Source organism: Gorilla gorilla, chromosome 20 (genome assembly GCF_029281585.2).
Source record: "Gorilla gorilla gorilla isolate KB3781 chromosome 20, NHGRI_mGorGor1-v2.1_pri, whole genome shotgun sequence".
In the NCBI taxonomy this organism is placed as follows: domain Eukaryota; kingdom Metazoa; phylum Chordata; class Mammalia; order Primates; family Hominidae; genus Gorilla; species Gorilla gorilla.
The window spans coordinates 8,277,347-8,303,117 of record NC_073244.2 but is presented as its reverse complement, the minus strand read 5'-3'; the positions used below and the strand labels follow the sequence as shown (position 1 = coordinate 8,303,117).

Sequence of the window (25,771 nt, the reverse complement as noted above, 5' to 3'; positions counted from 1 at the left end):
GGGTTTAAGTGATTGTTGTACCTCAGCCTCCCGAGTAGCTGGGACTACAGGCACCCGCCACCACGTCCAGCTAATTTTTGTATTTTAATAGAGACGGGGTTTCACCATGTTGGCCAGGCTGGTCTCAAACTCCTGACTTCAAGTGATCCTCCCACCTCGGCCTCCCAAAGTGCTGGGATTACAGGCTTGAGCCACCGCACCCAGCCCTGTCCAGCCTTTTTTTCTTTTTTTGAGACAGGGTCTCTCTCTGTCGCCCAAGCTGGAGTGCAGTGGCACAATCTCAGCTCACTGCAACCTCTGCCTCCCGGGTTTAAGTGATTCTCGTGCCTCAGCCTCCGAAGTAGCTGGGACTACAGGCACGCGCCACCATGCCCAGCTAATTTTTGTATTTTTAGCAGAGATGGGGTTTCACCATGTTGGCCAGGCTGGCCTCAAACTCCCGACCTCAAGTGATCCTCCCGCCTCGGCCTCCCACAGTGCCGGGATCACAGGCGTGAGCCGCCGCACCCGGCCGTGTCCAGCTTTTCTAGTGGACCTCAGCAAGAGAGTGGGTTTGTCCTTAGCTGCTAATCCACCATTGTGCAAGCCAAAATCTGCCAACAGAGATGTTTAACCCAAAGTCCAAGTCGTTCAGAAGGAGGTCATGAATATTCTAGATCCTCTTGATCTTAGAGCCACAGGATGACAAATGGGGACCCATCCTCAGCCTTGAGAGGAGCCCTCTCATCTTCCAGCTGAGGAAGCCAAGACCCAAAAACCAGGAGCAGAGCCAGAGTGCAAGCCCGGATTTTCCATTTCCAGGCAGGCACCGTGTGGTCCCTCTTCAGGAGCAGGTGTCAGCCTTTATCCCTTGAACAAGATCCCTGGCAATGACCTCACCTCTCCCTGAAACCTGAATGTTCTGTCAGTTCAGCAAGAGGCTGATGCAACTCACAGTCCCCAGAGGCCCTTTTGTCTCTCATCGAGTCCATAAATGACACGGAAATGATCTAAGCATGACTGGTCACCCTGGACTTCTGGAACTCATCACGGAGCTTACAAGACTCTCCTCTCACCTTTACCCTATGGCTCAGAAGAAGAAGGGATTTGCCCAAGCTCATGCTTTAAGTTCAACAACACAAAAATGGGCCGGGCGTGGTGGCTCACGCCTGTCATCCCAGCACTTTGGGAGGCCCAGACAGGTGGATCACCTGAGGTCAGGAGTTCGAGACCAGCCTGGCCAACATGGCAAAACCCCATCTCCACTAAAAATACAAAAATTAGCCAGGCGTGGTGGCGCATGCTTGTAATCCCAGCTACTCAGGAGGCTGAGGCAGGAGAATCGCTTGAACCCGGGAGGCGGAGGTTGCAGTGAGCCGAGATGGTGCCATTGCACTCCAGCCTGGGCGACAGAGCCATCATCTCCAAAAAACAAACAAACAAACAAACAAAAAAACCCACCAACACAAAAATGGGTAATTTCAGGACACTCAGTTTGTGGCTCTATCCCGAATCCGATCCATGCTGATTTTTAATATGGTCAGCTTCCAGCTCTGCCCAGGTCTCTCCAGGGCTGGCGGCGGGGGGGGCTGTTGCAATTCCCTGTTGCACCCCAGCCTCAGGGCAGGTCAGGGGAGTGGCGACAGGGTGCAAGTCCACGGGGAGTGAGATTTCTCAAGAGCTCCGGGCAAACCGGCCCTTCCACATTCACTGGGTGCAGGATGTTCCAGCCACCTTGTCTTTCCAGCAGCTGTGTTTATATTTGGCAGTTGCCACAGGTCCCTAGAAGAGGGACCTCTTCCTGCCTGCCAGGCTCTGGAACCCCTGTTTCCCCGCACAGGAACCTGGGGGCCAGGCCTGGTGCAGAGATGAGAGTGTCCCTCTGAGAATTCCAACAGAGGTCACTGGGGCTCAGAGAGGGAAGGAAACTTTACCAAGGCCACACAGCTTGGTAGAGCCAGGGCAGATTTCTGGCCTACCACCTTCCCGAGTTCCCTCCTCTGTGGGAACTGTGGTCTCACTCCCTTCAAATGCGATGGGGCTGACATCTGGGGGAAGACTCCCACCCTGTGGGGTCTCTCCTAGTCACAAAGCATTCTGGGATGCTAATAAAATTAAAGCCCTTTTGGAAACACCCCTGTATTTACTTTTTTTTTGAGACCATTCTCCTGCCTCAGCCTCCCGAGTAGCTGGGACTACAGGTGCCCGCCACCATGCCCGGCTAATTTTTTTGTATTTTATTTTTTTTAGTAGAGACGGGGTTTCACCGTGTTAGCCAGGATGGTCTCGATCTCCTGACCTCGTGATCTGCCCGCCTCGGCCTCCCAAAGTGCTGGGATTACAGGCGTGAGCCACTGAGCCCGGCCTTTTTTTTTTTTTTTTTTTAGACAGGGTCTCACTCTGTCACCCAAGCCGGAGTGCAGTGGCGCGATCTCGGCTCACTGCAACCTCCACCTCCTGGGTTCAAGTGATTCTTGTGCCTCAGCCTCCCGAGTAGCTAGAATTACAGGCACGTGCTACCATGCCTGGCTCATTTTTTGTATTTTTAGCAGACGTGGGGTTTCACCATGTTGGCCAGGCTGGTCTTGAACTCCTGACCTCAAATGACCCACCCGCCTCAACCTCCCAAAGTTCTGGGATTACAGGCATGAGCCACCACGCCCAGCATATTTTCATTCAGTACTATTTATTTTGGGGGCCTTCAGTCAGCTGGGTTCAAACTCTTTGCGTTTTGCCTAAGGGAACCACTCTGAGCTGCAGGATTTCTCCTGATAAGGGAGTTCCATAAAGGCCTAAATTTTTCCCCCAGGGGACACCTGTCCAAGTCTGGGGACATTTGTGCTTGTCATGACTGTGGGCGCACTGTGGAGGGGGGGGGGTTCCTGGCATGGAGTGGGTGGAGACCAGGGATGCTGCCCAGCACCCTGCAGTCCCCAGGACAGCCCCACCCCAGAAAAGGATCCAGCCAGAGGGAGAGGGCCTGTACTGGAGTGAGTTAAACTTCCTGGTATAGATCAGGTCTCTTTAGAATGTTAGGAACTTCGGAGTTCAGCCCATTTTGCAGACTGGGGCCCTAGGCTGTGTCTCTCTTTACTGACACCACTGTCAATTTTGTCGCAGTTTTGGGTCTTTGTCTGCCCAGCCATCTGCTCAGCAAACGTTTAGGCCACACCTCCTCACCTCCTCTCCTCCTCCCAGTGGGGACAGGTTTGAGGGCGGGGGCACAGCTCCAGAGGGGCGATGCCTCCAGGCAGGAACCCAGGCCCCCTTCCTGGAGGGATGCGTGACACCAAAACTCCCTCTGCACCCCCAGATGAGGGCCGGGGGGAGCGGTGACGTCTGAGTGAGACACAGCATTGGGCTGACCTCAGGGTCCCGGTTCTGATACTGTCTCATAGTCACAGGTGACGTTGCCCTGGAGGGGACCGGGAGAGGGTGCATGGGGCTCCCTGGACTATGTTTGCAACTACCTGAGTCCATAATTATTTCAAAATAAAAAGTTAAGATAGGGCCGGGAGCAGTGGCTCACGCCTGTAATCCCAGCACTTTGGGAGGCTGAGGCGGGTGGATCACTAGGTCAGGAGTTTGAGACCAGCCTGGCCAACATGGTGAAACCACGTCTCTATTAAAAATACAAAAATTGGCCAGGCGCAGTGGCTCACGCCTTTAATCCCAGCACTTTGGGAGGCCGAGGCGGGCGGATCACAAGATCAGGAGATCGAGACCATCCTGGCTAACACGGTGAAACCCCCGTATCTACTAAAAATATAAAAAATTAGCCGGGCGTGGTGGCGGGCGCCTGTAGTCTCAGCTACTTGGGAAGCTGAAGCAGGAGAATGGCGTGAACCCAGGAGGCGGAGGTTGCAGTGAGCCAAGATCGCGCCATTGCACTCCAGCCTCGGAGACAGAGCCAGACTCTGTCTCAAAAAAAAAAAAAAAGAAAAAAAATTGGCGTGGAGGCAGGCACCTGTAATCCCAGCCACTCGGGAGGTTGAGGCAAGAGAATCGCTTGAACCCGGAAGCCGGAGGTTGCAGTGAGCTGAGATCGCGCCACTACACTCCAGCCTGGGCAACAGAGCGAGACTCCGACTCAAAAAAAAAGAGGCAGAGCAATTGCTTTCATTCTAACTTTTCACTCTTACACATAACACAATTATAAACGCCTTTCTATATGTAGATTTTTATTTCTTTTCATTTTTTGCCCTCGGGATAACTGCCGGAGCAAGGGGTTAGAGGGCGGTCGCTCCCTGGGAGTCCCTGTGGTCCCACCTCCCTCCCTGCCGGTGCTGCCAGCTCCTCTCCTGCGGTTTTGTTCAGCCCTTGTGTGCACTGAAGCCTCGTGTCAGATCAGCTCAGGTCTGCTCTGTTTCGGGGCTGGTCACCCTTCCTTGAGCGACCACAGATTTCCACTATGTCCTGGGGTGGGGGGGGGGGGGGTACCCTCATCCTTCTTGACTTTCAGGCGCGAGTGGGATTTTTCTGCACGAGGCGGGCTTAGACTCGGGTGTGGCTATGAGCCTTTTGCTAGGAGGCCAGCGCGGGGCCGGGCGGCGTCCCTCTTCAGTTTTATTTTTGGAGAGCCTGGCCTGGAGCCTTGCCTGCCTGCAGGGGCCTGTGCACCGAGGCAGAGCCCGACCGTCAGGACGGAGCCGTGGGGACTGTGTGCACCTTTGACCACCTGGCCCTGCCCCCGGAGCTGCCTGCTCCCGCCCCTCCCACAGCTTCCCCGGGCCACGGGCCCCGAGGCAAGCTCATTCAGGTCGGGGTGCCCAGCACCCGTGCGCCTCTGCAGGGAGGCAGCTGGGAGGGGCGTTCCTGGCTGACTCAGCGCGTGGCCAGTTCTGCTGCTGTTGGCTTAGTCCTCTGCTGGGGGCATGGCTGCTCCTGAGTCAGTGCCGGCTGGTGACACCACCGAGACGGGGACTTAGGGAGGCGACTGCATGGGTGATGCAATCTGTGTCTGAGTCTCGGCATCTCAGCCCGAGCATCCACATGCACGCCCGTGCGCGCACACATGCAGACACATGTACACATGCAGACACATGTACACACCCACGCACGCACTTATCCACACACCTACAGTGACATATACACACGCCCACACACATGCACACACCCATAGTGACATGCATGCCCACACACGTGTGCACACACGCACATGCAGTGCCGTGTCCACACACGTGCACATACACACGTGCACACTGGCATGCATGTCCACACACATGCACGTATGCAAATGCACCTATGCACACACTCATATGCAGGCGCACACACGTAGATGTGTACATGCACTCATATAGACACATGCACATGTACACACATGCAAGGATGCACACTCATATGCATGCTGACATGCACACCCATGCATATGCATGTACACATACACATGCAGATATGTGTGCACACACGCATATATGCACACTCATGAATGCCAGTATACACATATGCACATACATGCACACACAAGGTACACATACATGCACATGTGCACACACATACACATGTGCACACTGACATGCACACCACGTGTACACACATACGTGTACAGTCACATGTGCATCATTGACATACATGCAAATAAACATAGACACACACACACACACACAGCACAGTCCTCTCTGGCCTTCCTGGCAGGCCTGGGTTATTACCCAGCCCAAAGGGAGCATCTCGCAGGGAATTTCGCCCAAAACAGAGAAGCCAGCACGGCTCAGGGCCTGATGCTCACATGGAAATTGCGGGGGGTGGCTGCCCAGGGCAGCAGGGGCCCAGGGTCTGGGTGGACACTCCTGACTGTGGATGCTAAATAGGACCCCCTGGCCTTCCAAGGAAAACAGGAGGTGGGGCCAGCCCGTTTGTTCTCTGCGTGCGCGTATTTTTAGCACTGAGTAATTGAGGTATTTTTAAGCCCAACGAAGGGCGGTTTTCCCTGAGTTGGATGTTCTGTGGCTGCTTTGAAGCTCTCTGGAATCAGAGCCCTCTGAGCGGCCACACGTGGGCTCTGCCTCCAGAGCAGACAGATTGGGCCTTCTCTGCCCCCAAAAAGTGGGGGTGGGACGTCTGCTGGAAACCAAGGAGTCTGGGCGGTGTCAAAGGGATTTTTTGTTTAATTGACTCTTTTATTGAGATCGCCGTGGAGTCACATCCAGTGCTAACAAAGAATGTAGAGGAATTCTGTGTGTCATTCCCCAGCCATCCCTGGTGGTGACATTTGGTAAAGCTATGGGCAGGATCGCAGCCAGACAGTCACACACCCACCAGCCTCACTCAGGTTCCACAGTATTCAGTATTGTGCCCGCTGGTGTGTGAGTGTGTGAGGCTCTCTGTGAGTTTATCACTCATGTAGGCTTGTGGATTCATCACCGTAGTTGAGGCACTAACAGGGATCATTCGTGTTGCCCTTTTATTATTTATTCAGAGATGGGGTCTCACTAAGTTGCCCAGTCTGGCCTCAACCTCCCAGGCTCAAGCCATCCTCCCACCTCAGCCTCCCAAGTAGCTGGGACCACAGGAGTGCGCTACCCATGCCCAGCTAATTTTTTAATTTTTTGTAGAGAGGGGCTCTTGCTATGTTGCCTAGGCTGGCCTCAAACTCCTGGACTCAAGTGATCCTCCCATCTCAGCCTCCCAAAGTGCTGGTATTATAGGCAAGAGCCACCGTGCCTGGCTGTGTTGCCCTTTTATACAGAGACCTATCTCCCTCCCAGCCCCTGCCCCTCCCTGATCCCTGGCAGCCGCTAATCTGTTCTCCATTTCTAAAATTTCGTCCTTGGGCCGGGCATGGTGGCTCATGCCTGTAATCCCAGCACTTTGGGAGGTCGAGACAGGCAGATCACTTGAGGCCAGGAGTTTGAGACCAGCCTGGCTAACATAGTAAAACCATGTCTCTACCAAAAATACAAAGATTAGCCAGGCATGGTGGCGCATGCACCTGTAATCCCAGCTACTCAGGAGGCAGAAGTGGGAGTATCGCTGGAGCTGGAGAAGCGGAGCTTGCAGTGAGCTGAGATCGCACCACTGCACTCCAGCCTGGGCAACAGAGCGAGACTCTGTCTAAAAAAAAGTCCTCTTAAACACATTACACAAACAGAAGCATACTACACATCCCAGGCCCTGGAGATTCCCCTGCGGTGTGGTATGCATGGACGGTCCTTTCCTTCTTTTTTTTTTTTTTTTTTGAGACAGAGTCTCACTCTGTCCCCCAGGCTGGAGTGCAGTGGCACGATCTCTGCTCACTGCAAGCTCCGCCTTCCGGGTTCACCCCATTCTCTTGCCTCAGCCTCCCGAGTAGCTGGGACTACAGGCGCCCACCACCACGCCCGGGAGACGGGGTTTCACCGTGTTAGCCAGGATGGTCTTGATCTCCTGACCTTGTGACCCACCCGCCTCGGCCTCCCAAAGTGCTGGGACTACAGGCGTGAGCCACCACGCCCGGCCTGCCTTCGCCGTTTCATTCCCTCGTTCTGCAAACTCCCACAGAGGATTGTGACGGCTGACCGCGTGCCAGGCTCTATGCTGAGAGTTAAACGAGTGCCAGCTCTGTGTACACGGAGGCCCCTGGTCCCCACCCAGAGGCAAAGTGGCCTTGCCTAGAGTCGGGAAGGTTGAGCCAAGGCCGGGCGCCCCTGCTGCCACCCAGAGGCCTGACCTGAACTTTCACCCACACCCCTCTGCTTCCCCCACAGCTCTCTGGACAACGGGGCCCAGAGCTGATGGCAGACAATGTCAGCCACTAACAACATAGCCCAGGCCCGGAAGCTGGTGGAACAGCTACGCATTGAAGCCGGGATTGAGCGTATCAAGGTGAGCCCAGCGGGCATCAGGAAGAGGAGGGGAGAGACCCTTGGGTGCCCCGCAAATGATGGACAGGAGGCTCGGCAGGAGGGCAGAGGCTTGCACCCCAACTGTGTCTCTTGCTGTGTGACCTTGAGGCCCTCCCTTAACCTCTCTGAGCCTCTGTTTCCTCGGCAGAAAGAGGCAGCTGATCTAACACCTATCTCCTGCCTTCGTGCAGCAATGTAACTTGCTTTGTAAACACACTGGGGCCCCGTGGAGACGGTCATCGTGACAGAGCGCTTTGTCGTCCTCATCTGCATTGATCTGTCCAGCTCCTTGGCAATGACAGATGCAAATTAAACTGAGAGACACAGTCCCAGGCGGGAGGAGACTGCATGTCCTATCTACTTTTTTCACTTCTGTGTTGTTTGAAGGATTTGTTTGTTTGTTTGTTTGTTTGTTTGAGACGGAGTCTTGCTCTGTCACCCAGGCTGGAGTGCAGTGGCGCGATCTCGGCTCACTGCAACCTCTGCCTCCCGGGTTCAAGGAATTCTCCTGTCTCAACCTCCCAAATAGCTGGGATTGCAGGCATGCACCACCATGCCTGGCTAATTTTTTGTATTTTTAGTAGAGACGGTGTTTCGCCATGTTGCCCAGGCTGGTCTTGATCTCCTAACTTCAGGTGATCCGCCTGCCTCGGCCTCCCAAAGTCCTGGGATTCCAGGCGTGAGCCACCATGCCTGGCCCGTTTGAAGTTTTTTACAAGGATCACACTTGAGGCTGCGCCTTGTCAAGAGAGATTTATTTTAAGGCAAGTTCTGAAATCTGCAGTGTAGGCCAGCAGGCTGGAGACCCAGGGAAGAGTTGGTGCTGCAGCTGGAACCCCAAGGCCACCTGGAGGCAGAGTTCCCTCCTCCTGGAAGGACCCCAGGCTTTTTCTCTTAAGCCCTTCAACTGATTAGATGAGGCCCATCTGCATTACAGACGGTCACCTGCTGTGCTTGAAGTCTACGGATTTAAATGTGAATCACATCAAAAAAAAAAAAAAACTTTTGCATGTGAGGCACAGTGGCTCACACCTGTAATCCCAGCACTTTGGGAGGCCAAGGCAGGAGGATCACTTGAGGTCAGGCGTTCAATTCCAGCCTGGGCAACAACATAGCAAGACCCCATCTCTACAAAATAAAAAACAGGCTGAGCGCGGTGGCTCACACTTATAATCCCAGCACTTTGGGAAGCTGAGGTGGGCAGATCACCTGAGGTCAGGGGTTCGAGACCAGCCTGGCCAACATGGTGAAACCCAGTCTCTCCTAAAAATACAAAAAAAAAGATTACCCGGGTATGGTGGTGCATGCCTGTAATCCCAGCTATTTGGGAGGCTGAGGCAGGAGAATCGCTTGAACCGAGGAGGCGGAGGTTGCAGTGAGCCGAGATCGCACCATCGCACTCCAGCCTGGGCAACAGAGCGAGACTCTATCTCAAAAAAAAAAAAAAGAAAAAAGAAAAAACAACCTTTACAGCAACATCTAAAAAGACATTTAACCGGCCAGGCATGGTGACTCACGCCTGTAATTGCAGCACTTTGGGAGGCTGAGGTGGGCGGATCACAAAGTCAGGAGTTTGAGACCAGCCTGGCCAATATGGTGAAACCCCATCTCTACTAAAATTACAAAGAACTTAGCCAGGCGTGGTGGCAGGCGCCTATAGTCCCAGCTACTTGGGAGACTGAGTCAGGAGAATAGCTTGAACCCGGGAGGCAGAGGTTGCAGTGAGCTGAGATTGCGCCACTGCCCTCCAACCCCAAGCGACAGGGTGAGACTCCGTCTCAGAAAAAAAAAAAAAAAACATTTAACCAAACCCTGGGGCACCATGGCCCGCCCTAGTGCACCCATAAAATCAGCCATCACCCCACGTATCCACTCAGAACTCAGCTCTCCAGCACCTGTCACCAGCTTGTCATTATTGGCCACGGGAATCTATTAGGAAGGGGTGACCGGCCCTTGCTTTGCTCCCAGCAGGGAGGCGGACAGAGTCGTCCCTGCTGGCCAGGTGGCACAGGTGGTTCTGATCGGCCGGTGAGCCTCCCTGCAGCGCAGCTCTGAGCCCTCCCAGACCCCATCACGCTGCTGCTGGCTGGGATCCAACCAGGAGGGGAGGGGTCTGCCTCCCACGAGGTGTCTGAATGTTCCAGAAATATGACTGCTGAGGACAGACCTGAGCATTCAAAGCATTCCTTCGGGCTGAAGAGAGAGAAAGCCCTGGTTGAAGTGGTTTTCCTTTTACGAGTGGGTGCCAGCCCCCCGCCCGGGCGGAGGGCGGTGACTCATCCGGCCCTGTTTGATGTTGAGGAGGGGCCCCCACCGCCCCTTTGAATGTCGGGCCTCGGGGGGAGCCAGGATTTGACCCGTCCCCACTCCCAGTCCCGCCTGAGGTTTTACATCCCCAGCTCCAACGCGGCGACCAGAACCACAGAACCTCAACGGCGACGATCTTGGGGCTCACCAGCCCAGCACAGTGGGCATGGGGGGTGGTGCCAAGGGGCCACGTGCTGGAGCCACAATGCCAGCTATTTTCGAGGTCTGGAGGCTATTTCTGTCGTCCAGGAGGGCCGCTTCCCAAATAGAAGTCTAGAAAGCAGGCCAGGTCCGAGTCATCACAGGCCGCGGCCGGCGGGCTCACTCTGTGGGCATGAGCGTCCCCCGGCTGCCCAGCTGGGCAAGACCCCAAAGCTGTCCCACAGGCTCCTGGCCGTTTGAGGGGCCCAGGTCCCAGGTATCCTTGGGGTCCAAAGGAGGACAGAGGATTTGGGATGCAGAGGTACTGGCCAGGTGAGGCGGCTCATGCCTGTAACCCCAGCACTTTCAGAGGTCTAGGAGGGAGGATCGCCTGAGGCTAGGAGTTTGAGACCAGCCTGAGCAACATAGTGAGACCCTCATCTGTACCAGAAAATTATTCTAAAAATTATGGCCAGGCTGGGCACGGTGGCTCATGCCTGTAATCCCAGCACTTTGGCAGGCTGAGGTGGGCGGGCCACCTGAGGTCAGGAGATTGAGACCAGCCTGGCCAACATGGTGAAACCCCATCTCTACTAAAAATACAAAAATTATCCTGGCGTGGTGGCGTGCGCCTGTAGTCCCAGCCACTTGGGAGGCTGAGGTGGGAGAATTGCTTGGACCCAGGGGGCGGAGGTTGCAGTGAGCCGAGATCACGCCACTGCACTCCAGCCTGGCTGACAGAGTGAGACTCTGTCTCAAAAAAATAAATAAATAATAAAAATAAAAATTATGGCCAGGTGTAGTGGCTCACTCCTGTAGTCCCAGCTACTCAGGTACTCCCAGCTGAGGCGGGAGAATCACTTGAGCCCAGGAGGTGGAGGCTGCATTGAGCTATGATAGCACCACTGCATTCCAGCCTGGGGGACAGAGCGAGACCCTGTCTTAAAAACAGATAACAAAGGCACCTCCGTGAAGCGACACTGCAATCCTTCTCAGATCATCCCCTCACCTCTGCCACATCTAATCCTCCCCCTGTGATCGCCCTCCCGCCTTCCAGGAAAGAAAGCGAGGAGAGAAAGGTCGCTGAGTCCCACAGAGACACAGTTACCGGTTACGGGATGAGATCCAGGGCCAGATGGACGTGTCCCCGTGTAGCCTGACCCAGGACACCGGACACCCCAGCCCCAGCCCTGCTGGGGTGAGCTAAGCGGGGAGTGGCAGCGGCACCCCCAAAGGCATGGCCAGGAGGGACGGGCGTGTAGCCTGGGGCGGGCTGGCAGCAGCCCGGGGCAGGGGGTCCCTCCTGTGACCCGAAGCATCAGCCCCTCAGAGGGTTGGAGTCATCAGGGGATTCAGGCTGCAAGAGAAACATGGAGACGGGCTTATCTCGTGCTCACCGGGCCCAGCCCCCTGGCCGGGTGTCACGGTGAAACCTCTCTCAAGCTCATCAAATGTGCAGGCAGCGTTTTCCTATCAGGACCTTCCTTCCTTGGGGTGAGAATGAGATCTTGGACTCCGAAAGCGGGGTCCATCTGTCCCTGACCCTTTGTGTTCAAAATCTGGCAGTGCTTGCTGAAGGAAGCTCAGCCTTTTCTTTTTTAAAAAAATATTTTTTAGGCCAGGTGCCGTGGCTCACGCCTGTAATCCCAGCACTTTGGGAGGCTGAGGCAGGTGGATCACTTGAAGTTAGGAGTTTGAGACCAGCCTGGCCAACATGGTGAAACCCGTCTCTACTAAAAATACAAAAATTAGCTGGGCGTGGTGGCGGGCACCTGTAGCCCCAGCTACTCAGGAGGCTGAGGCAGGAGAGTTGCTTGAACCCGGGGAGCAAGAGATTGCAGTGAGCTGAGATCACACCACTGCACTTTTCTTTTTTTAATTTTGGGAAAAGACACACATAAATTTATTTATTTATTTATTTATCGTAATTGAGACAGGGTCTTGCTCCATCCCCCAGGCTGGAGTGCAATGGCGTAATCTTGACTCACTGCAGCCTTAACCTCCCAGGCTCAAGCAATCCTCCAGCCTCAGCCCCCCAGTTCGCTGGGACTACAGATGCCCACATCACTATGCCTGGCTCATTTTTGTATTTTTTGTAGAGATAGGGCCTCACTGTGTTGCCTAGGCTGGTCTCAAACTCCTGGGCTTAAGGGATCCTCCCGCCTCCGCCTCCCAACATGTTGGGATTACAGGTGTGAGCCACCGCACCTGGCCAAGACACATATAAAGTTTACCACTAGTGATATTTAATATAGTCACAACGCTGTGCACCCAATCACGTTTATTCCAGGACATTCCATCACCCCAAAAGGAAACCCTGTCCCCCATCAGCCATCACTCCCCAGCACCGGCACCCACGCATCCCCTTCCTGTCTCTGTAGATAGGCCTGTCCTGGACATTTCATAGAAATGGGATCACATGGCCGGGCACAGTGGCTCACACCTGTAATCCCAGCACTGTGGGAGGCTGAGGCAGGTGTATCGCGAGGTCAGGAGTTCGAGACCAGCCTGATCAACATGGTGAAACCCTGTCTCTACTAAAAATACAAAAATTAGCTGGGTGTGCTGGCGAGTAATCCCAGCTACTCGGGAGGCTGAGGCAGGAGAATCACTTGAACCCGCGAGGTGGAGGTTGCAGTGAGCCGAGATCGTGCCACTGCACTAGAGCCTGGGCGACAAATAGAGTCTCTGTCTCAAAAAAAAAAAGAAAGAAATGGGATCACACACTGTGTGGCCTTCTGTGTCTGGCATCTCTCACTGAGCGTGAGGCCCTTAAGATGCATCCACGTTGTGGCCTGTGTCAGAGCCTCACTCCTTTTCATGGCTGAGTAATTTTCCAGTGTGTGGACGGGCCGCACTGTTTGCCCACGCCCCCGTCGATGGGCTCCTGAGCTGTTTCCGCCTGTGGCTCTTGGGAATGGTGCTGCTGTGAACCCGGGTGTGCCAGCCTCTTCTTATATCTCCTCTGTCTCCTCCTTGTGCTCAAACACAGGTCTCCAAAGCGGCGTCTGACCTCATGAGCTACTGTGAGCAACACGCCCGGAACGACCCCCTGCTGGTCGGAGTCCCTGCCTCCGAGAACCCCTTTAAGGACAAGAAACCTTGTATTATTTTATAACTGTGTTCTCATATGTTCTCTCTCTCTCTCTCTCTCTCTCTCTCTGTCTCTGTCTCTGTCTCAGGCAGGGCATCATTCAGTAATTAGCTCAAACAAAACATCTCAAGTCCCCAAAACCTTTAATTCCAAAAGAAATCCCCCCTCTCCCTGCCAAAAAAGGCATTCCCACCGCCCGGATGGGGTAGAATGGACCTTGTAGGTGGAGATGGATTTTCAGGTCCGACCCCATGGCCCTCTCTCAGTTTGGGCCAAAAGGGATGGAGGCTTTACGGCCACTTCCCGTTCGGAATAACTGAAATCCCCCAGCGATGGGGTAACAATTTTTTAAAACTCTCGATTGCCGTTTCAATTGTGGACCGGCGCCGAGGGGGAAAGGGAGGTGACTTCGCCCGGTGGCAATAGTTCCGGGAGAATTGGCCATTGGTAAAAGGACTTCATAGGGTCACTGGAATGCTTTGTGTTGTTTTTAAGTAGAGGTAAAATTGAGATGGGGGGCGGGAGGTGACATCATGAAGTTTTTTGGAAATATCTCTTTATTTAAAAAATTGTTACTCCATACGGCTAAACTCGGATTGTGATGGTTGAACCCGTCGCTAAACTGCACCATCATGCAATGAATGCACGATGGAGTGTGGGGGTCGGGAGGGGGCTTCGTCTATGAAAAGTTGCCAAGTGTGACTCCCCTGCATGATGTTAGCCATGGGTCCTTTCTGCAGGGTCCCCTCTGTGCCAGAAATGGGTTTTCGGGACTTGCCCCAGGGAAGCCGTCACCGGCCCGGCCCATCATGTTTTTGGATTTTATTTTTTTTTCTTTTTTTGAGATGGAGTTTCACTCTTGTTACCCAGGCTGCAGTGCAGTGGCATGATTTCGGCTCACCGCAACCTCCGCCTCCCCGGTTCAAGCGATTCTCTTGCCTCAGCCTCCCGAGTAGCTGAGACTACAGGCGTGTGCCACCACGCCCGGCTAATTGTTGTATTTTTAGTAGAGACAGGGTTTCACCGTATTGGCCAGGCCGCTCTCAAACTCCTGACCTCGGGATCCGCCCACCTCGGCCTGCCAAAGTGCTGGGATTACAGGCGTGAGCCACCTCGCCCAGTGTGTTTTAAGCATGAGGCATCCGCGTGGCTGGGAGAGGCTTTGACCATCCTTGGCTCTTCCAGGTTGTCCTACCCTCTGACATCCACCATAGACATTTTTCAAACAGAAAATGCAGGCTGGGGAGCCGCGGCAGGGTGGGTGGGGCTACCCTGTGCTGCTGTGTGTACAAAATTGTTCCATGATCTTGGAGTGACTCTGAAGGACTCTGGGAGGTGAGACGTTGTCCCGGAGATCGAAACGTCCGCTCAAAACGTTACCCTGTCGCTCGAACCCGATCTTTTTGCTTTTCCACCCCCGTGCAACCCAGGACGGCTGTCTGAGGCCGGGAGATGCCTTAGACGCAGGATGGGCCACTCCTCCCAGCGGCAAGTGGAAATCGAAGACGTCATGGGGTCGGGGGGAGGCTTCTGAAAGATGACTGCGTCCTCCTCTGTGGCACGGACGGGAGCAGGTGCAGCCACATCTTCCAGGGCCTGCCGGCATCACCTGAGGCCACACCTGAGATGGATCTTGAGCAGCCGGGACTCCACGGAGGCCTGATCGCAGGAGGCCTGGCCGCCCCGACCCCCTCCACGGGGCTGGCCTAGAAGCAAGTAGTAGAATAAAACTAGCCTAGTCCTGTCCCTCCGGCCCCAGTGGAGACGGGCGTCTAAGAACCCGTGCCGAGAGGGTTCCTGGACGGCCGCCCGGGTCCTCCGTGCAGGCCCGTGAGGCGGGGATCCCTGCTCGGCTCGCTTCCTGAGCTGGTGACTGCCAGGGTTCCCACCTCGCCAAGGCTAGAGGGCTCCGTGTGTGTGTGTGCAGGTGTTGGGGGAGTGACCTCCACTCCTCAACCTCGGGCAGCTCCCACAGGCCACAGCCGGGCTCCCCACCCCCGGCACCCAGCTCTCTACGGCAGGTCCGGGAGGGCTGGGGCTTCAGGGAGCCCTCCCCGCCAAACCTGCTGTTGGCCCAGGAGAGCCCCAGAGGCTCCCGGAGACTGCAGCCTCCTGTGGTTGGGCTGGGAGCCGGCGGGGTTTGGGGTGTGGGTGTCCCCACCACGCATAGCAGGAATGGCAGGAAGGGACAAAAGCCGGTTCCAGAGACCCTGGGAGGACCCCAGGCAGGGAGAGCCCGCCGGCCTCCACCCTTTCCAACGAGCCATCTTGGTAACTGGGAACAAACACACCCCACCCCGTTTTTCCTTAAAAGAGGCCTTAATCCCCGAGCCCCCGCTGCCAGGGCAGAGGGAGGAGGGGGCACAGCTGTGCCAAGCCCGGCCCCACTGGTGTGTCCTCACAATGTGACCCCAGAAATGCCAGCAGGGAACGGAGGCTGCTGCAGAGACGCAGCCCCAGGCAGCCGGGGCTCCTAGGCTGGTGCAGATGGTGGGGTTAAACGGGCTGAGCGTTCCAGGTAAACTGAGGCTCGGGGAGGGGAAGGACAGGCTGGCCTCTCCTTCACTGTCCACAGGGCCTTGGGTTCCCTGAGCTGTCCAGACCCCACCGTCTCCCGGACCCCAGGGAGGTGGCCATTGCCAGAAGCCTGTGGGTTTCTTTCTAGCTTGGGGAATTAAAAAAAAAATTCTCCACTTTTTTTTTTCTTTTAGAGTAGACCTCAGTGACCACACTGTGGAAAATACCTTTGCAGACGTGGCACCCGAGTGCACACACCGACCGCCACATGTGCTTTTCTGCCGGGAATCCCTGGGGTGAACGCATGTTTTATGGGCGTTTCCAGGAGCGTGCGTGCACCTCCAGATGGGGAGCTGGTGGGCCGGGGTGGCAGCAGCAGCTCTAGCCTTGGGGGGACAAGCCTCTCTCAGCCACGCCAGGGGAAAAGAGAGTTAAGGACACTCACCCCCACCCACGGACATACACAAGGCAGCGTCGGGTGGGAGAGAGAAGGCCATTTCTCCTTCTGTAGCCTGGGTCTCCCACGGGCCTTCCCCAGTGCTGAGCGAGACACCAGTTGCTGGGTGAAGGGCCACAGCGGGCCAGGCCCCGACCCTGTCGTGACCCACCTGGGCACCTTCCCGGACCAGCTCCGCCTCCCCTGCCCTCCTCTCTCCAGGAAGGAGCCAGAACCCTCACCCCTCTCCCACCCTCCCCAGGGGTAACCCCAGGCCAAGCACAGATAGCTCAGCTGCGACCTCTGGCCTCTGGGGACATAAACGGGGCGGCTGGGCCAGGGCGGAAGGTGCTCCTGTTTCCCTCCTTCTGCGTGGTCCCTTTGACGGGCCGGCCACCGTGTCCGAGGCGCAACGCTAGGCCTCCAGGCCACGCATCCATCTCCAAGTTAACAGCCCCTGTCCTGCCCAAGTTCTGGGGCAGGTAGGAGAGGGCCATCACACACCTGTCCGCGCGTGAGTGACCCGGGGGGGCTTCCGGGTGGAGGTGGCGCCACCACACCCTTCCTCAAGGGGTCGCTTATTAAAAAGGCCACGGCCTGAGGCCGGGCCCTCTGCACAGAAGCCATATGCCGGCCAGCCGCGCCTCCTCCTCTGTCCACGGAACCATTGCCGATCTAACCTTTGTAAAGACCTGTCTCCTGTTTCCAGCCGCCGCCTGTGGTTCTAGCAGGTTCTATGCCATCTGCATTGGGATGTCTGGTTGTTTTTATTTCTGACTTTTTAAAAATTCCAGGTGTGCCGCACCCACTTTCTCGCAGTGTTTTAATATTGTGTGGAGTTGTTGATACAACGTGAATTCATACACAATAAAAAGCCTCACTCTCCCTTTTCTCCTGGCTCTGGGCTGTTCCTTCTCTCTCTGGCCTGGGCCTTGCTGGGGAGGGAGCTCCTAGCATGCAAGCAGATGCCCCAGGCTTGGCTCCAGGCATGGGGACCCGCGGCCCCACACCATCCCGTCCACCCTCCCTTCACCGGCCCAGGGAAGAGGTAACAGGAGGGGACCCCTGGAGGCAGCACCACAAACCAGGGACGTTCAGGCCCAATGGACTTTCGGATTTGTACTTAGAACATCTAGGAGGGGCCGGGCGCGGTGGCTCAGGCCTGGAATCCCAGCACTTTGGAAGCCCGAGGCGGGCGGGTCACCTGAGGTCAGGAGTTCGAGACCAGCCTGGTCAACATGGTGAAACCACATCTCTGCTAAAACTATAAAAATTAGCTGGGCGTGATGGCAAGTGATTATAATCCCAGCTCCTCAAGAGGATGAGGCAGGAGAATTGCTTGAACCCAAGAGGCAAAGGCTGCAGTGAACCAAGATCACGCCACTGCACTCCAGCCTGGGCAACAGATCAAGACTCCATCTCAAAAAAAAAAAAAAAGAAAGGCCGGGCGCGGTGGTTCACACCTGTAATCCCAGCACTTTGGAAGGCTGAGGAGGGCAGATCATGAGGCCAGGTGTTCGAGACCAGCCTGGCCAACATGGTGAAACCTTGTCTCTACTAAAAATACAAAAAAAAAATTAGCTGGGTGTGGTGGCGCATGCCTGTAGTCCCAGCTACTTGGGAGGCTGAGGCAGGAGAATCACTTGAACCCAGGAGGCGGAGGTTGCAGTGAGCCGAGATTGCGCCACTGCACTGCAGCCTGGGCAACAGAGTGAGACTCTGTCTCAAAAAAAAGAAAAGAAAAGAAAAGAAACTCTAGGAGGAAGGCTGGGCTCAATGGTTCACACCTGTAATCCCAGCACTTTGGGAGGCTGAGGTGGGCGGATCATCTGAGGTCAGGAGTTAGACACCAGCCTGGGCAACACAGTGAAACCCCGTCTCTACTAAAAATATAAAAATTAACTGAGTGTGGTGGCGGGTGCCTGTAATCCCAGCTGCTTGGGAGGCTGAGGCAGGAGAGTTGCTTGAACCCAGGAGGCAGAGGTTGCAGTGAGCCGAGATCGCACCACTGCACTCTAGCCTGGGAAACAAGAGTGAGACTCCGTCTCAAAACAAAACAAAACAAAAAAAGATTAAGAAAAGCTTTTGGGCTCTATGCTGGCAGCAACACAGCAGGATACAAGCTGTCACATGCTGCCAAAGGACCTCTAAGTGGGTACAACCTTCCTAGAAAGTGTTTTGGCGGCTGGGCGCAGTGGCTCATGCCAGCTATCCCAGCACTTTGGGAGGCTGAGGCAGGTGGATCACCTGATGTCAGGAGCTTGAGACCAGCCTGGCCAACATGGTGAAAGCCCGTCTCTATTAAAAATACAAAAATTAGCCGGGAGTGATGGTGGGCACCTGTAATCCCAGCTACTCAGGAGGCTGAGGCAGGAGAATCGCTTGAACCTGGGAGGTGGAGGTTGCAGTGAGCTGAGATCGCACCACTGCACTCCAGCCTCGGCAACAAGAGCAAGACCCCGTCTCAGAAATAATTAATTAATTAATTAAATAAAATGTAAAATGTAGGAGTTGTGTAACCATCACCTCTGTGTAGTTCCAGAATACTGTCATCACCCCAAAGACATCCCATCCCCATCAGCAGTCACTCTCCACCCCTCCCCAGCCACAGGCCACCGTGAATCCCTTTACTGTCTCGGTGGATTAGCCTGTCCTTCGCAGTTCACATAAATGGGATCATGTATTGTGTGGCCTTTTATGTCTGGCACCTCTCCCTGGCCGTAACGTCCTCAGGGTTCATCCAGGTGCTAGCCTATGTCAGAGCTTCGTTCCTTTTCATGGCTGAGTAATATTCCTTTTTCCAGACAGACCACCTTGTATTTATCCATTATGATTTGTATTTAAGGACATGGAAGATGCTTAAATATTAGGTTGGTGCAAAAGTAATTGTGGTTTTCACCTTTTTAACGGCAAAATCGCAATTACTTTTGCACCAGCCTAATAATACAGTCACTGAAAAACTTACATGCAAAATCGTACACATTATTAGCAATGGGTTTTTTGTTTTGTTTTGTTTTGTTTTATTTTTTGAGATGGAGTCTCGCTCTGTTGCCCAGGCTGGAGTGCAGTGGCGCGATCTCAGCTCACTGCAAGCTCCACCTCCCAGGTTCAGGCCATTCTCCTGCCTCAGTCTCCCGAGTAGCTGGGACTACAGGTGCCCACCACCACGCCCGGCTAATTTTTTGTATTTTCGGTAGAGACAGGGTTTTACCGTGTTAGCCAGGATGGTCTCGATCTCCTGACCTCATGATCCGCCCGCCTCGGCCTCCCAAAGTGCTGGGATTACAGGCGTGAGCCACCGCGCCCGGTCTTGTTTTATTTGTTTTGTTTTGTTTTAATGCACAGAAAAAAAGACATGGGAAATAAGCCAAAAAGGTTTACCATTTCTTTTCCTGGTTCCCGAAACAAAATATAATAACTATAGAAGTTACATAAAATAGGCCGGGCACAGTGGCTCACGCCTGTAATCCCAGCACTTTGGGAGGCCGAGGCGGGCGGATCACGAGGTCAGGAGATGGAGACCATCCTGGCTAACACGGTGAAACGCCGTCTCTACTAAAAATACAAAAATTAGCCGGGCGTGGTGGCGCACGCCTGTAATCCCAGCTACTCGGGAGGCTGAGGCAGGAGAATGGTGTGAATCTGGGAGGCAGAGCTTGCAGTGAGCCGAGATCATGCCACTGCACTCCAGACTGGGCGACAAAGTGAGACTCTGTCAAAAAAGAGAAAGAAAAGAGAGAAAGAGAGAGAGAGAGGGAGGGAGGGAGGGGAGAAAGAGAAAGAAAAGAAGAGAGGGAGGGAGGGAGAGAGAGAGAGAAGGGGAGGGGCGGGGAGGGGAGGGGAGGGAAGATCCCTCCACGCCCTTCTTCAGACCCATTCTCAGCACCTGTAGCCACCATTTGTTCACAGCTGAGGCAAATCCTTCAAACTTCTAGGCGTGCCCAAACGTTGGCATCAGAAGAAAGCAGTGACAGTAAGTAGCAATAATGGTTCATTTCCTTGGATTGTGTCATCTGATCCTCCCGGAAACGCTGTGAGGTAAGGGCTATGGTTCTACGCATTGATTGTGCAGATGAATAAACATGGACTCACAGAAGGTAAACAACTCCCTTGAGTCCACAGCTAGAAAGTGGTACGGCCAGAACTGGGCAGAATTTTCAGCCAGACCGTAGGGCTCCTGCACACGTGCCCAAGACCGTCTTCTGTAATGGAGATCGGCACTATTTCATACCAACACTTGCCATTTGTTTTTAAAACTGGACTCACTCAACACAGACTGCTCTGAGGCTGGCTTAGCTTTTTTTTTTTTTCGCTTAAGTTCTTATGACCAACAGCTTGCTAAGTCATTGCATTTTTATGAAGGAAAACAAAAAAGATATAAAAATAATAATTTTTTTAAAATCAGTGCATTTTAACAACTCCAGAGTAATTTAATTTACATGCTTAGCCAGACACGGTGGCTCACACCTGAAATCTCAGCACTTTGAGAGGCCGAGGTGGGAGGATCACCTGAGGTCAGGAGTTCAAGGCCAGCCTGGTCAACATGGTGAAACCCCGTCTCTACTAAAAATACCAAAATAAAAAATAAAAATTAGCCAGGCATGGTGGCAGGCACCTGTGATCCCAGCTACTCAGGAAGATGAGGCAGGCAATGAACCTGGGGGGCAGAGGTTGCAGTGAGCCAAGATTGTGCCACTGCACTCCAGCCTGGGCAACAGAGTGAGACTCCATCTCAAAAAAAAAAAAAATTATATACTATTGATGGATATTTAGATTATTTCTGAGTTTTGCTACTTTTACACACTTCTTTCAATAAAGTGCCTTATGAACATGTTTCTTTCTTTTTTTTTTTTTTTTTTTTTTTTTTTGAGGCGGAGTCTCGCTCTGTCGCCCAGGCTGGAGTGCAGTGGCGCGATCTCGGCTCACTGCAAGCTCCGCCTCCTGGGTTCACGCCATTCTCCTGCCTCAGCCTCCCGAGTAGCTGGGACTACAGGCGCCCGCCACCACGCCCGGCTAATTTTTAGTATTTTTAGTAGAGACGGGGTTTCACCGTGTTAGCCAGGATGGTCTCCATCTCCTGACCTCGTGATCCACCCGCCTCGGCCTCCCAAAGTGCTGGGATTACAGGCGTGAGCCACCGCGCCCGGCCGAACATGTTTCTTTCTTTCTTTTTTTTTTTTTTTTTTTGAGACAGAGTTTCACTCTTGCCACCCAGGATGGAGTGCAATGGCGTGTTCTCGGCTCACTGCAACCTCCGCCTCCCGGATTCAAGCGATTCTCCTGCCTCAGCCTCCCGAGTAGCTAGGATTACAGGCATGCACCACCACGCCCAGCTAATTTTGTATTTTTAGGAAAGACGGGATTTCGCCATGTTGGTCAGGCTGGTCTCGAACTCCCGACCTCAGGTGATCTGCCTTCCTCAGCCTCCCAAAGTGCTGGGATTACAGGCATTAGCCACCATACCCAGCCTACGTATTAATTTCTGTACACACACTTGTATGTGTGTGTGCATTCCAGCATATGTGTGTGTACCGGTCCCTAGAATTATGATACATTTGTATTTCCTCATATGTAAAATGCCTATTCATACTTTTTGTTTCTTTTCTTTCTTTCTTTTTTTTTTTTTTTCTTTTTTGAGACAGGGCCTGCTGGCTCTGTCGCCCGGGCTGGAGTCCAGTGGTGCTATCATAGCTCACTGCAGCCTTGATCTCCCAAATTCAAGCAATCTTCCCACCTCAGCCTCCCAAGTAGCTGGGACTACATGGAAGCACCACCACACTCAGCTAATTTAAAAAAAAAATTTAAAGATGAGTTCTTGCTGTATTGCCCAGGCTGGTCTCCAACTCCTGGGCTCAAGTGATCCTCCTATCTTGGCCTCCTAAAGTGCTGAGATTACAGGTGTGTGCCACTGCACCCGGCCTGTTTATTTCCTAATTAAATAACTTGCCTATTTCTTTGGGATGAAAGACACTTTTTACGCAGGCTTGTTAATTCTGATCTGTTACAAGTGTTGCAAATATTTTCTCCTAGACTATTATTTAGATTTTTATCTCTGGCACACAAAACTCATCAACATGTTCCTTTCTTGATTCTCTAGGTTTTGTGACATGCTTAGTTAGAAAACTGTTCCACAAATTAAGATTTAAAATGATACATCCTGGCTGGGTGTGGTGGCTCACGCCTGTAATCCCAGCACTTTGGGAGGCCGAGGCAGGCAGATCATCTGAGGTCAGGAGTTCGAGACCAGCCTGGCTAACATGGCAAAACCCCATCTCTACTAAAAACACAAAAATTAGCTGCACGTGGTGATGCATGCCTGTAGTCCCAGCTGCTTGGGAGGCTGAGAGGCAGGAGAATTGCTTGAACCCGGGAGGCAGAGGTTTCAGTTAGCTGAGATCGAGTCACTGCACTCCAGCCTGAGTGACAGAGTGAAACTCTTGTCTCAAAAAAAAAAAAAAAAAAAAAAAAAAAAAGTTGGGCCAGGCACGGTGGCTTACACCTGTAATCCCAGCACTTTGGGAGGCCGAGGAGGGCGGATCATGAGGTCAGGAGATCGAGACCATCCTGGCTAACACAGTGAAACCCTGTTTCTACTGAAAATACAAAAAATTAGCTGGGCATGGTGGTGGGCACCATGCTACTCGGGAGGCTGAGGCAGGAGAATTGCTTGAACCCAGGAGGTGGAAGTTGTAGTGAGCTGAGATCGCGCCACTGCACTCCAGCCTGGGGGACAGAGCGAGACTCCATCTCAAAAAAAAAATGTTGTAAATACACAACATAGAATATTATGCAGCCATAAAAAGGAACGGGATCATGTCCTTTGCAGGGACATGGATGGAGCTGGAAGCCATTATCCTCAGCAAACTAACACAGAACAGAAAATCAAACACCACATGTTCTCACTTATAAGTGGGAGCTGACCACTGAGAACACATGGACACAGGGAGGGGAACAACACACACTGGGGCCACTGGGCGGTGAGGTGAGGGGGAAGGGAAGGAGGGCTCCAGGATAAAGAGCTGACGTACGTGGGGCTTTCTGTTTGTTTATTTGAGACAGAGTCTCGCTCCGTCACCCAGGCTGGAGTGCAATGGTGCAATCTCAGCTCACTGCAACCTCTGCTTCCCAGGTTCAAGTGATTCTCCTGCCTCAGCCTCCTGAGTAGCTGGGATTACAGGCGTCCGCCACCACACCCAGCTAATTTTCATATTTTTAGTAGAGACAGGGTTTCACCGTGTGGGTCAGGCTGGTCTCGAACTCCTGACCTCGCGCAAGCCACCCACCTCGGCCTCCCAAAGTGCTGGGATTACAGGCATGAGCCACCGCGCCCAGCAACATGTGGGGCTTAATACCTAGGTGACGGGTTGATTGGTGCGGCAAACCACCATGGCACATGTTTACCTGTGTAACAAACCTGCAGGCTTGTGAATTCTGATCTGTTATAGGTGTTGCAAATATTTTCTCCTAGACTATCATTTAGATCTGCACATGTATCCCAGACTTAAAATTAAATTATTTTAAATTAAAAAAAAAAAAAGAATCCAACTCCTCGTCTTTCCCAGCGTCGAGGGGCTCACATCCCTCAGCTCGGGGCCCCTTCCTCCACCTTCGCAGCCAGGAGCGCAGCCTCTTCCAGTCTTTCTTATGAGGTACGCTGTGAGGACACTGGGGCCTCCAGATCATCCAGGCTGCTCTCCCATCTCAGAGTCCTTCACTCAATCGCACCTGCAGAGTCTCTGTTGCCGTGGAAGGTGACATACCCCCGTGCTCCCGGAATTAGAACAAGGACATCTTTGCCGGCCGCTATTCAGCCACCCACAGCTTGGGCTCCCCAGAGGCAGAGCCTGAGACAGAAGGTTCATATGCTCTTGTTTTCTGGGGGAGTCCAGTCTGATCCTCCATACGAGAGGGAGAGACCAGGACAATGAAGCAGGGAGCGAGAGCAGGCCCATAAGAGGGTGTGTCACTGCCTCAGCCTTGGCTTAATATAGGCGCCCTTGTCCCCGCAAGCTCACGGAGGTGGCGTCTCAGGGCCCATAGGCGGGAGGAGGTTGACTCACTGGCTTCTCACTGGCCGCAGGCTCACCTCTGCACTGACTGGTTGTGGCTGCCTGTGTGCAGGGGGGAGCTCAGGTGCAGAGCTCACACCTGAGTGACATCCGTCAACACCCGACAGAGCTAGCCCGTGAGTGGGTGAGGTCTTATGCTCTTCAGGGGAGCATAAGAGGGTCTCATACCAGGACCGGCCACGTAATTTGCAGGGCTCAGTAGAAAATGAAAACACAGGGCCCTTTTTCAAAAATGTTTAAGAATTTCAAGACAATGACAACAGCATTAAACCAAGGGTGGGGCCCTTCCGACCACACAGCGCTTCTGATCATGGGGCCCTGGGTGACTCACAAGTCGCACACCCATGAAGTCGGCCCTGTCTCATACACCCACCAAAATATTTTTCAGATATTCCAGAAGGGGTTTGCTTAAGTTATTAGGACAGAAAAAAAGTCACAACAGATTGAAGTCATTAAACATTTAAAGCCTTTACTGGCCGGGTACAGTGGCTCACGCCTGTAATCCCAACATTTTGGGAGGCCAAGGTGGGTGGATCACCTGAGGTCAGGAGTTCGAGACCAGCCTAACCAACATGGCAAAACCCCGTCTCTACTAGAAGTACAAAATTAGCTGGACGTGGTGGCGCATGCCTGTGATCCCAGCTACTCAGGAGGCTAACGCAGGAGAATCGCTTGAACCTGGGAGGCAGAGATTGCAGTGAGATGAGATCGCATCATTGCAACAAGAGCAAAACTCCATCTCAAAATTAAAAAAAAAAACAACAAAAAAACCTTACCCTTATAACATGCTCACTTCAGTAGCACATATTCAAAAAGTTGGAAGGATGCAAAGATTAGTATTGCCCCTGCGTAAGGATGACATGAAGCATTTCATATTTTTAAAAAAGAAATAATAATAATTAAAAATTGCCAGGCACGGTGGCTCACGCCTGTAATCCCAGCACTTTGGGAGGCCAAGGCGGGCGGATCACGAGGTCAGGAGTTCAAGACTAGCCTGGCCAATACGGTGAAACCCCGTCTCTACTAAAAAAGAGTACAAAAAATTCGCTGGGCGTGGTGGCGGGCACCTCTAGTCCCAGCTACTCGGGAGGCTGAGGCAGGAGAATCGCTTGAACCCGGGAGGCAGAGGTTGCAGTGAGCCGAGATGGAGCCACTGTACTCTAGCCTGGGCAACAGAGCAAGACTCTGTCTCAAAAAAAAAAAAAAAAAAATCAGAGATCTTGTCTGGATTATCCAGGTAGGCCCAATGTCATCACAGGGTCCTTGTAAGAGGGTGGCAGGAAGATCAGTCAGAGAAGGAGACATAACAACAGAAACAAGAGGCTGGAGTGATGTGAAGTCACAAGCCGAGTTGTACGAATAACTCCTGAAAGCTGGAATACACCAGGAAACAAGTGAAAGAAGCTGC

At 53.4% G+C, this 25,771-nt stretch overlaps 2 protein-coding genes and 1 pseudogene across 4 annotated transcripts in view; all 3 read left to right on the top strand.

Annotated features, from left to right (window-relative positions):
* The window catches only part of GNG7 (G protein subunit gamma 7), a 193,532-nt gene extending 176,347 nt beyond the window's left edge, over positions 1-17,185 (top strand). For all 3 annotated transcript variants that reach the window (XM_055371192.1, XM_055371189.1, XM_055371191.2), the window contains 2 exons: positions 7,662-7,779; positions 13,240-17,185. In XM_055371192.1, the coding sequence (XP_055227167.1) occupies positions 7,699-7,779; positions 13,240-13,365 (207 nt within the window). In that variant the 5' untranslated portion in view covers positions 7,662-7,698 and the 3' untranslated portion in view covers positions 13,366-17,185. The remainder of the gene's footprint in view (positions 1-7,661; positions 7,780-13,239) is intronic.
* Positions 16,068-16,562, top strand: LOC109024056 (uncharacterized; the record flags this gene model as incomplete). Its single annotated transcript, XM_019014445.4, has 1 exon — positions 16,068-16,562. A coding segment is annotated over one exon (495 nt), but the record flags the coding sequence as incomplete, so codon positions are not given.
* A 7,963-nt stretch (positions 17,186-25,148) lies between the features above and the next one.
* LOC115932843 (uncharacterized) lies at positions 25,149-25,243 on the top strand (annotated as a pseudogene).
* Positions 25,244-25,771: the final 528 nt, after the last annotated feature.